General features: G+C 36.7%; 1 protein-coding gene across 1 annotated transcript in view; it reads left to right on the top strand.

The window, feature by feature from the left end:
• LOC129722955 (frizzled-like) overlaps window positions 1-12,385 on the top strand; it is a 107,779-nt gene that overhangs the window by 72,220 nt on the left and 23,174 nt on the right. Inside the window, exon 4 of the mRNA XM_055676839.1 lies at window positions 8,855-9,080. Coding sequence (XP_055532814.1) covers window positions 8,855-9,080 — 226 coding nt within the window. The remainder of the gene's footprint in view (window positions 1-8,854; window positions 9,081-12,385) is intronic.

Below are 12,385 nucleotides of genomic sequence, written 5' to 3'. Positions count from 1 at the left end.
CAAGAGCATTTAATGAGCATTAAATTATTATGACCATTCTACAACAGTTTGATGCTTGAAAATGCTGTTTCTGGCCAATGTTCTGCTAACTTTTTTCTTAAGCTAGCAGAACAATATTTTTGAAAAAAATATTGTTTAATGACAAATGCACCTAAGTTATTGAAACTGCTCGCATATGGAAGCATTTAATTGGTATCTAATCGTATCAAAAGGATTCTGATTGTTTTCGAAGGAAAATGTTTGAAAAAATTGAAGCTATTCATGTATTATCATATTTTTGAAAAATTTATACAAAATCAACAAAATTATCATGAAAATCAGGTTTTTTTAAGAGCATTTAATGAGCATTAAATTATTATGACCATTCAACGACAGTTTATTGCTTAAAAATGCTGTTTCTGGCCAATGTTCTGCAAATTTTTTCCTTAAGCTAGCAGAACAATATTTTTGAAAAAGATATTGTTTAATGAAAAATGCACCTAAGTTATTGAAACTGCTCGCATATGGAAGCATTTGATTGGTATCTAATCGTATCAAAAGGATTCTGATTGTTTTCAAAGGAAAATGTTTGAAAAAATTGAAGCTATTCATGTATTATCATATTTTTGAAAAATTTATACAAAATCAACAAAATTATCATGAAAATCAGGTTTTTTCAAGAGCATTTATAGAGCATTAAATTATTATGACCATTCAACGACAGTTTATTGCTTGAAAATGCTGTTTCTGGCCAATGTTCTGCAAACTTTTTCCTTAAGCTAGCAGAACAATATTTTTGAAAAAAAATTATTTAATGAAAAATGCACCTAAGTTATTGAAACTGCTCGCATATGGAAGCATTTATTTGGTATCTAATCGTGTCAAAAGGATTCTGATTGTTTTCAAAGGAAAATGTTTGAAAAAATTGAAACTATTCATGTATTATCATATTTTTGAAAAATTTATACAAAATCAATGAAATTATCATGAAAATCAGGTTTTTTTAAGAGCATTTAATGAGCATTAAATTATTATGACCATTCTACAACAGTTTATTGCTTAAAATTGCTGTTTCTGGCCAATGTTCTGCAAACTTTTTTCTTAAGCTAGCAGAACAATATTTTTGAAAAAAAAATTATTTAATGAAAAATGCATCTAAGTTATTGAAACTGCTCGCATATGGAAGCATTTAATTGGTATCTAATCGTATCAAAAGGATTCTGATTGTTTTCAGAGGAAATGTTCGAAAAAATTGAAGCTATTCATTTATTATGATATTATTGAAAAATTTATACAAAATCAATAAAATTATCATAAAAATCAGTTTTTTTAAGAGCATTAAATGTTTTTGACCGTTATAGAACTGTTTTGTGACTAAAATGCTGTTTTCGTATATTGTCTGCTAGCTATTTTCTTAAGCTAGCAAACAAGAGCATTTTTCAAAGAAATGATGGAGCATTAAATTCGGCGATATGGCATTAAATGAGCATTGAATGAGCACTAAATATTTATGCTATTAACTCTTTGTTCTGCTGACTTTGTACTTCCAGCTTAAGGGACATGATAGGATCCCCTAAGGGGACATAAAATGAAAATGAAATTTGTAACGGCCTTAAGGGAAACTGAGGATACTTGGTCCCGTTTTCTTAAAAAACAAATACAATATCGCACGCCTAGCCTGGGGGCTAATGCGGCCTCGATCAACTAGATTAGTTGAGAGAATTCGTTATCGATATTGTTTTTCGGCACATTTTGCATGTTGTACGACAAGTACAACGATACACGTGATACCCGATATCACAACCGTGTGGGAGAAATAGCCGACCGACATAGCTAACCACAGAACCACGGGAACCATTTCTTATTTTTCATTATATTTCCACGTGGAAAAATTTGTATGCTATTTATTGTCGAGTTCGAATAGTTAAATAAGCAATCGATCCAGTTCGCAGTTAATCAACCTCTTGCAACAGTGATCGGATACACCGCTGGTGCTATTCGCTACTGCTATCTACTGCTACTTAGGTAGAAGCGTCCTAGCGGCCATTCACTAATAAACTGATTGGTTTGAGCAGATGCATGTTCTTTATTTATTTTTTTTGAATAGAATACTTCTCTCAGGAAGTTCGGCTATATAGGGATGTGAAATGAAAATCTAAAACCGAAAAAAGTGAAAAATATGTCCAATTTCAAATGCTTATAAATCGGTTAGTATTCGATGGATTTCCTTCGTTCTTGCAGCAATAGAGTGGAAAATCTTTTAAGATTCTCCCCAAAAGAAGATAATTGTAATTTTATTATTCAAACTATTGTACTATTGAAAATAGTCAAGCCTTGTCAAAACGAAAAATTTGACCTCTTATTGGTCGTTATATGCTTGCTTCCCAAGCACGGTCGACAGAATCATATACCTTGCAATTGAAAACATGCTATTTGGCCTATATAAGAGCCTGGTTTAGTCGAAGTCGCTCATAATAGTTCTAGACAGCGACAACAGCAGTCGTCCTCCCTAAGCAGCAGCACTGCAGTGGATACCAGCGAAAGCGGATAGCGGCCACAGCTGTGGCGTAGCAATGGATAGCGCATTATGTGCAGTGGATCCCAGCAACGATAGCAGCTGGGCCAGCTGATGCAGGGACAGCGGATACCAATGGCAGCGTATAGCGGCCACAACTGTGGCATGGCTATGGATAGCGAACTAGTTGCAGCGGATCTCAGCATCGATAGCGGCTGATGCAGTGAGGCACTTTAGCGGAATGCAGTCTCTGTGCGATAGTGGGCACTAGTAAATGAATTAAATGAAAAGTTGACTCTTTTTGACAACACGTGAGCCGACTAATTTTGAGTGTTATATCAGCATTTCACTGTTTACTTTATCACAACGAATACTTTTTTCGCACTGTCAGTGATAACGCAAAGATGTAATCGGCATCTTATCCGATACTAAATTGGACAACAAATTGTTCTTTTCAGGATAAAATAAAAACCTGATGATTAAAGCGTTAATGTTTTCTCTTGAGTTAATTTACATTTTTAAATTTGTAAAAGTTAGAAATTTTACTTTATTTCCGTGTCTCAGAACGTACTGAATTATCTTTTTCTTCAGTCATGAGCACGACATCCGAAAAAAATTAATCTCAAAATTTAATCTCAATCTCAAGCCCCAACCATGACAAGCAACTTACTATATTATTGAGAATGGTCAATCCTTGTTGAAGCGTAAAATTCGATTGATCTGATTAGTCAACGTTTATTTACTTTTAAAAATGACTGACACGCAAGCAGCCGGGTTATCTTTCTTGTAAAAGAATTCTACTTTAATCTTGCGGTCGTGGCTTTGCACACAACCCTCCTGTTTTTTTATGTATCTATTTCACTTCGTCTCGAGTTCAAGCTGTACAAAGAGTGCTTTCCGGTGTTGCCACATTTTCAGTTGTACTGTAAGGGTGAAATTCTTTTTCATCTGTGCTTTATGTTCCGAAAATTTGTACCTGTAAAATTTGTGTTACATGGAATGATCTTTTTTGTTAACCTTGAAAATATTACAGAAGTTACAAGCTATTCGACTAGTTAATGATATTCATACATATTTTTACTACATTTGGAATTTGTCAAGATTTTGGGAAAGGAAAGTAGGACAACAGAAACTTTTGCATGAAAACACCAGTTGACCCTTTGTTAAGCGCTTTACAGAACTGTTTTGTTTTACTTTCCAAGGGATGCATCTCAAGTGATTTCAATTACACCGAAAAATATTTCAGTTTAAATAAGAGACATTTAAAAACGCCTGAACCCATCTGTGCCATTCGACTGAAAATCTGTAATTTGTACCGTACAAAATCTGTACCAGAAAAAAATGAAAAAAACTGCACCTTTCCAGATAATCGGTATCTGTGGCAACACTGGTGCATTCCCGATTAACCAGGTACAATTTTATGTCGACCGTGTTAGGGAAAACGAGCATTAAACGACCAATCAGATCAATAGAAATCGATGTTTCAACAAGGATTGACCATTTTCAATAGTTACATACAGTTGCTTACATAATTCAGGGTTTACAATTTTCAAGGTTTGACTATGTATTTTAGTGTCGTTTGAAAGCAGATAGCAAAAACTGTTGGCTGTTGCATATTGCTGAAGGAAGAGAAAATTCAATCAGTTCTGAGGCATGGACATGAGGTCTTATTTATAACCGTCCCAACATTCTGAATTAGGTGTAACGGATGAACGAGAAAATATTGACTCTTAAATTAAGAATTCAATTTGTCCTGTTCTCCATTTGAGCGGGTGCATGAATGATTTCCCAATCGGTTGCTATAAGAATGGAGGAAATCAGTTGAAAATTGACTGAGTTTTAAGCATAGATCACAATGAAGCATTTTTGTGACGCTGTCGATGTTTTCCGTTTTTTTATTTCTACCCCTACATATGTTGCCATAAGACGTAATTCTACGTAAAAAAAAACAAAGTTTAAACTCCCTGGTCTGTCATTATGGCAATATTTGCAATTATTTGGAACTTGGAACTAAGAAGTGATTTCCATGATAAGGATTTCGGCCCTTTTCTTTGGTATTTTGTCTCCCTACTATTCTTCGCTTACAACTTTCGGTTTTTGACGTAGAATTACGTCTTACGGTAACATTCTGAGAGAAAGGTACAAAATGAAAATCAAAATTTTGAGATCGTCCCAAAAATTGTCGAATATCAAATAAATAAAACTCAGTCAGTTGTCGACGGATTTCCTCGATTGGAACATTAGGGTATCTTCAGCGGTGGTCTATTTTTTAAACAACTTTATACTAGATTTACACCAGCGAAACCTGAATAGAACCCGCTAATATAGACCAACTTTTCGTTCTCCGCACCGGTGTTGTATATCTTGTAGTTTCAAACCACTGACATCTGTCACACTGTCAACAATTCAATACCCCATGCTATCAGTTTATGAGACTTGTTATAATAACAAGCATTCAATATTTAACAAACGGAAACTTGATAATTTTTAGGCACATTAAACGATTACTTTGGCAAGACACTTTGTATCCACAAGACTTTATAGATTTGACGGTTTGACCCGAGCGTCAGTGACATTTCTCAGGATGGATTGGTATGATCGAAAAATTTCTGCTACAAATAGGGCTTCGGAGGATAACGAAAAATATTTGATCGCGATGTTCATCTTCCGTTTTCGTCTCATCAATCTTTCAGAATCTTGCAGTTCTTCAAACTGGTTCGATTTTGAGAATATTGAAACAAGCCTGCATTTTGAACGTTTTCAGTTCAGTATCTTCGAGGAACATTTTTCTGGCCTCTCAAGGTCTCCTCTAGTCCCACTACAATTAAGGCGATTACCAATACCCAACATATTTGTCATCCTGGTGGCTGATGGTTGCAAACCAAGTAGTTGAGCCTACGGTTATGATCTTCCAGAATTCCCCCTTTTGCTGGCCGGTTTCCTCGAAGCCAAAAACGACAAACCTGTTCATTTTCCTCTTCAGAAAAGTCACAAAAATGAATCTTTGTTTTGTTTTTTCCCCAACACTTGCAAAACGCTTATATCTAGTATAAAACAAAATTTACACCACGCGGTGCAGCAGTGAATTTGAGTTTGTTCCAAAAAAATAGAACAAAACAACGATTTGGACCACCGCTGAAGATGCCCTTAGCTATGCGTCTTCCAAAATGCGGAAAATTGTGATTTGATGATGCTAACTATCGTACTATTGAATGATGTAGAGCCTTGTTGAAGGCATACTTTGACCAACCAGAGCTGAAAGCAAGGCCAAATATTAGGTAAAACTCTCAGTAGAGGCGTAGCTTCGTAGACGACAAAACAAAAATGGAAATTCAACACTTCTTTGCCGTTTTCGATGTATGTCCTGGCCGCGATCAAAAAATAAACTTTAGGAAGAAAAGCGAAAATACAACAGTAAGTTTATCGCATATTTTTTAGCACTATCCGCAGTATATTTCTTATTGGGTTTCTTAGTATAATGGAATTTAATATTAAAATAGGTTTAGTTTTTATTTAATTCTACTACAAAAAAATGAATATACACTTATACCGTCCGCAGATATGTGCTCATTTCGGTTGCTACATACACCCATGATCAGTGCTTATCTGAACTGTCCACATAGTGCCAGCAAATAGATTTAATTTATTTCAAATAGTGTAGACGACAAACTTAGAAAAGCATACCGACAAGGAACGAATAAGTAACAGACACAATAACCACAGACAATTAGTTAAAATACACAAATTTATTAACCGCTTCAATATGTAGAACAGATACTAATTGTTAATAAACCCCTGTAGTTTCCCCTGAAGATGTCACTGATTAATGCCGAAACGTCGGATAATAAGAAACAATAGTCGTTCTTCTTTTTTGAGACTGCTCAGCCAAAAATACACCTAACGCCCCAACAGTCAATCTCTCAGCAACAGGAATGCTATTTGCTAATGATGTGGAATAGCCTTCGTCCTGTTGTTATCTCAGTAGCATTTTGCGCCATTTTCAGTTCACTTCAGCAGCTACTAAGTAGTCCATAATTGCCAACAAACAGAAACTCTCAGTCGAGGCGGAGCTTCGTAGAAAACCTAATGGAAGGGAAAACGAAACTGTTCTTTTACATATTTGATAGTTGTAACTCGTAACACTGGGAAAAATAAATTCTAGGAAGAAAAATGGGAGTATAACAATACGCTTGTCGCGTAGCATGGACGTAGAAATAAGACTTACGGCAACATTCTTTGATAGAAGTGCAAATTGCAAATGGTTGGATTTGTCGTCAAATTTTATTTCGTAACCGTAAACAATGCGCGCGATCTATTTCATCTAAGTATAACAGCACGTTACTAGGACGAAAATCTAGTGTATCTGAAAGAGTGCTACGATCATTGGAAGTGAAAATTGAAAATGATTGGCTGTAATTTTCGAAGAATTTTGCTGGGGAAAATGACTTTTATCAGTCATGGTAAGAGTCATCAACCTCAAACGCTTTTCGAATCTAACGCATGGATTCCGTTTGTGTTTCATTACAAATTTTCTGAATAACCGCATCAAACTGTTCTAAGCTGGAAATCTTGAAAAGAGCAAGCTTCGACATCATGTAGAAATAGACAAAAAAGGCCATTGGGTTCAGATCTGGTAAACTTGGCGGCCATTAATTTTCATACTGAAAATCCGTCAAATCGCTTGAACCATGTTTACAGTATGTGTTGTAGTTTTGCTGTAACACATAGTGGTCATCTGCGAAGAATTTTCGAAGACTCGGGTGAACAGTTTTTCCCTCAAACCATCACTGAGCTGTACTCTAGAGTCGATTCTCTATCCACAAACGATCATTTTTTGTAGAACGTTAGTTTCTCATCAGAAAGAATTACCTGGTGACCAGCGTACTGCGTACTATCGTGAAAAAATTCTGAGAGGACTCGAAACACTGTAAATTTCATGGCAAATGTTTGGTCTTCCGAATGACGAATTAAAAGAAACTGCTATAGAAAAATATCTTCTAGCGACATGAAAAGTTTTAACTTTTAACTTCCGTTTTCGATTTTAGTTTTCAATTTTTCTGTGAACAATTAGTTCTATAGCATAGGTATAATTTTTTCTTCTGATGATACTTTCTTTTCTACAAAACAGCAAAAGAGAACAAGCAGCATATCATTCTTTTAAATTCAATTCAACCAAAAAGATACATTTCTACCATTTTCCTCTGATGAATACAGTGGTTCGCCACAGAAGGCAGAATCACGAAAGGCAGAAGCACGAACGGCAGAATCATGAAAGGCAGAATTCTATGGCCGTACACACAAAGCAGAATATTTCAAAAGGCAGAATTTCGAAGGGCACGAAAGGCAGAATCACTGGTAGCAAAACCTAACTCACGATAGGCAAGTGCGTGATGACAAAATGGTGCGAATCCTGGTCACGGTATCAAAGCTGCTACTCTACCTTTATTATTTAATATTATTTGGTAACCAGACATAATAACAAGCAATGACTAGTTTTGATGGGAGGTGCAAATCAAGCCTAATTATTAGATCAGAAACGCGCAAACTGGTTTGGCTCAGGTCCTAAAGAATCTCACTGCATCGCGGAGAGTAATTTTTCGATGGTAGGTATAACTTACACTAGTCTCAACGGCTAGTTGATTATAATTAACATAAAACAATTCATGTGGCGAAGACGCATAAACGAGGGCAAGGAACCGAGGCGGCACAATGCCGCCGTGATTTCCGCGGTCCGAGCCGGCCGCCGACCCGCCGTCGGAAGCGGCGGCCTCTCGCATACAAACAACTGATCTACTGGTTTTCTAGGATTATTCAAACAGGTTTTCTTTTCCTTAGTTAAGTCCGAACGAGCGGTAGCGAGTAAGGACAGCATACACTTGGACAATAGAGTCGGCCAAAGGCCACGAGAGTGTATTGTTAAAAAGAGAAAAGTCCATTTTTTGATTCTGCCATTCGTTATTCTGCCTTATGAAATATTCTGCCTTTCGTAATTTTGCTTTTCGTGATTCTGCCTTTCGTGATTCTGCCTTTCGATTTTCTGCCTTTCGTAGGAGACCCAAGCAGTCAACTATTACAAATGCAGTTTCCGTAACAAAAGATAAACGGTCCATAAGAAGCAACAAAATCAGCACCTAAAGCGTATCACTTTTTTCTTGCAGCAGAAAATTGATAAACACAATTGCACTACATTTTTCATCCCACAGCAAAACAATCACTATTTCATCTCAGTTAGTTTTTCTTCGCCCAAACATTCCGGACATCAGAGGCAAACAATAAATACCGACCAGAGAGCCGCTCTGGAACAACTTTCCTACTTATATTTACTTACGAACGTTTTTTTTTCTCCTCCTTCCTTTGCAGGGCCATCGGCAGTCCACCTCCTGTACGGTGCTCTTCATGGCGCTGTACTTCTGCAGTATGGCGGCCTTCGCCTGGTGGGCCTGTCTGGCGCTGGCCTGGTTCCTCGCCGCCGGCCTCAAGTGGGGTCACGAGGCAATCGAGAACCGGTCCCATCTGTTCCATCTGGTAGCGTGGGCCATCCCGGCAGTGCAAACCATTTTCGTGCTCGCCCTCGGCAAGGTGGAAGGTAGGTTAAGTTTACGTTCGCTGATTTTTTTTTTGCTTTCTACTGTTTCTAGTATTTTCAATGTTACATTGACGGCAGTTTTCCCGCGTCCGTCCGGGTGCGACGCGGGGGGACAATCAATTTACGGCCAATGTTTGGCGTTATGGCGCACACCGGCCAACGGTGATATCGGTACTATGACACTTCGAACACGAATAATGATGAACAGTGGACTCTGTTGGAGCACCTGTCTGTCATGTTGGTTGTGTTGGGAGCGGGTTATTGAAGTTTGTCACGCGATGTCGTCTTTATCGTCGGTTGGAGCGGCAAGTAATAAGTTGGGGCATTCCGTACATTTTGAATTTTATGGACGGTTGGGTGGCTGTTGCTACTTTTTATTACATGGTAACAGTTTGTTTAATAAAGTATGAACAGTTATATTTTGTGTGCAGACTCTATACCGATGTACTTTGGCATACGATTTTTTCAGGGTGTTATAAAACTAACATTTTTGTTGTGATGTGCTGTTCATTTTACTCAAAACTATTCTATTACTGTCGTAGCAGTGATTGACATTCAATTTATATATTTAGCCAGATAAAACCCATTAAGCCACTTAGTGAAGAATAAAATCTATCTATCTGGTCCCTCACAACAATATGAACCAGCTTTATCCATTAATTCCAATTCAAAATCTATATGTATCCGATTGCTGTACCCCTCATGTCCCAGCTACCTGCTCCATGGACCTGTTCAATGAGTAATGGTCCAATAAAATGTGTGAAAAGCTTGATGAAAACAGCCATTATATATTGTTCACTATCTAACGCCTAGCCCATACCTTTTTCAGGCCGAGAGTGGTAAGATTTATCGCTCGTCTGCGTAGATAACCACAGCGCCGTCCGTCCCCCTGGTAATCAACGGAGGAGTGTGAATGCTTAGCATCCGATCGTTACATCTGTGCTAATGCATATGCTCTTTGATATTGGTTACTTCTAGTTGTAAAATGATTTCATTGCTTACTGATCGGAAGATAAATGGTTGAACTCAAAATTCTTTGGGAGGATTCTATGGTAGTTGGGTTTGTCATTTCGTTTGGTGAATAATGTAATTTCAAAAGCCATTAATATTATCTGCGCAATTCTGTCGTTTCGAATATAGAAATATTGCAGATTGCGGATAAAGTGTATCATAAAGTAAACATATTGTATGTAGGGTAGTTGACGGCTAACGGCTAATCTGCCTACAAGTTGAGGCAAAAGACGTAGAAACAAACATTTCTTTATTCAACTTGATTATAGTTTCAATATTTTTATAGTTCTACGATAAATTTTCAAATATTTCTGTTTTTAAAACATTTACCGCGGAACATTATAATTTTATAAATTCTTTCGATAAATTAACAATAAATCAGTATGACGTTGCTATGATATAATATGCCATAAGCTTGTTTTTTATTTCAAATTTTATTATCAAACCATTTGATTTCAGGTAAGCGAAAATGCATTTAGTGATGTGGCTTGAGCTATAAAGTAAATTGTTAATAAGTGCATATTTGAGCGAATAACAAATCAATTCATTTGTTTTCTTCCAAGCAAGTTTCTACTTCCTCAATAGTTTGTACTGCTTTCTGCGACATCGTTTTCTTTTTAAATAACAGAAATTAGAGAAGAATGATGCTCACATAGATAATTATAACTGTCAATTTATTTGACAGACTTAAGCATTAATCAAGCTGCTTAAAAACCGAGCGGTCATGAATACAACAAATTGGCTTCATCTGTAACGGTGTAGGCGGCAAATTACACTTTCAACTGCTTTTTGCGAATGTTGAGCATTTATAAATGAGGAGTACTGCGGGGCCGTAGGACTTACTTGTTTTATCATATAACGCAAAGTTTTTTCGATTGATTTATAGTAGTATGTAATTTCAAAAATATTCAGCGCTGTAGTTTTTTGAAATATCTAGGCAAACTAAATAGTAATAGAAATCTCTGCTCACCCCTTTTGAAATCGGGGAAGAAGAAAAAATTTAATTTGAAAATGCTTCTATTTGCATCCATGCTTACAATATTGAATATATAACTGAATATAAGAAAAAACTCGATTTCTAGTTAATCTATTTCTAACATTTTCTCTATTTTTTGTAACCTTATCAAAACATGCATGCATGTTTAGCTCAAGATCGTTTAGGGCCACCTTCAAAACTCAAACCTGTTATATTTTTTAATTTTCGTATACAAAAATCGGCACCAAATAGCTTTGAAAAACGGGCGAAAAGGCTGCTTACATACTCTTACATACCAAAGTGTGTACCTTTAATTGAAAGTCTGATAATAGTTATTTCATCGTATGAAACTGCCACGTGCGTGAAATTGCGTATTTAAAAAAAAATAAAAGTATAAAAGATAGAAACATGATGTATTCGACAAAGTTTATTGTTTTCAGATCACCTAAAATTTTGCCGAAGACACCATGCGACTATCTCAAACTGATAAAAAAGTAAATTTTCTATCTCACTTTTAGGTGGATTGATCACTCATCTTCCTCCATCTGAAGATGTATTTGTGCATATCTTGAAACTTCTCCGAACATACATCATGGCTATAATCAATATTCCAATTCGGCACAGTGTTTTATTTTGCAGTTTTCGTGGGATTAATTAAATAGCGATTCAATTGAATTAATCGCACGAAAACTGCAAAATTAAACACTGTGCCGAAATGGATTTGGAATGAGTAACAATTGAACGTCGCAATATTCGAGGGGGATTAACCATTTGAGCGTTTCTATGTATGTTTTAAAGATTTTGGTAGTATGAGGTATAATAAGAACTGATTTTCCAAGCTATTGAAATGGTGGATTTTTGAAAACATTTTTATAGCTGTTGAACATTCATTCTTTATCACCATGTATATTCGGAACATTTTGCATTTCTTGATTTGATACTGTTTGTATGCTTACTGATTTATATGCTTACTTACTTACTTTACTTTTATGGCGACAGATCATTAAGATCCTATTCCAAATCCAGAATACGTCTCCACAAAACTCGGTCTTGGGCTGCTACTCTCCAGTCTCCCCTTACACTCGCTACTCTGGCATCCTCGTCGGCAGCACACATCCAGCGCGTGCGCGGTCTGCCTCGAAGTCGTCGGCATCTATCCGGTTCTCTACTAAATATTATCTTTGCCGGTCGCTCATCCGCCATCCGTGCTACGTGACTAGCCCACTGTAACCTGCCGTGTTTCATCAGTTGACAATATCAGCATGTTTGTATACTTTGTACAGCTCGTGATTCATGCGCCTGCGCTACACCCTGTCCT

The sequence above is a fragment of the Wyeomyia smithii genome, chromosome 2 (genome assembly GCF_029784165.1).
Source record: "Wyeomyia smithii strain HCP4-BCI-WySm-NY-G18 chromosome 2, ASM2978416v1, whole genome shotgun sequence".
NCBI lineage: Eukaryota > Metazoa > Arthropoda > Insecta > Diptera > Culicidae > Wyeomyia > Wyeomyia smithii.
This window is presented reverse-complemented; position numbering and strand designations above follow the sequence as displayed.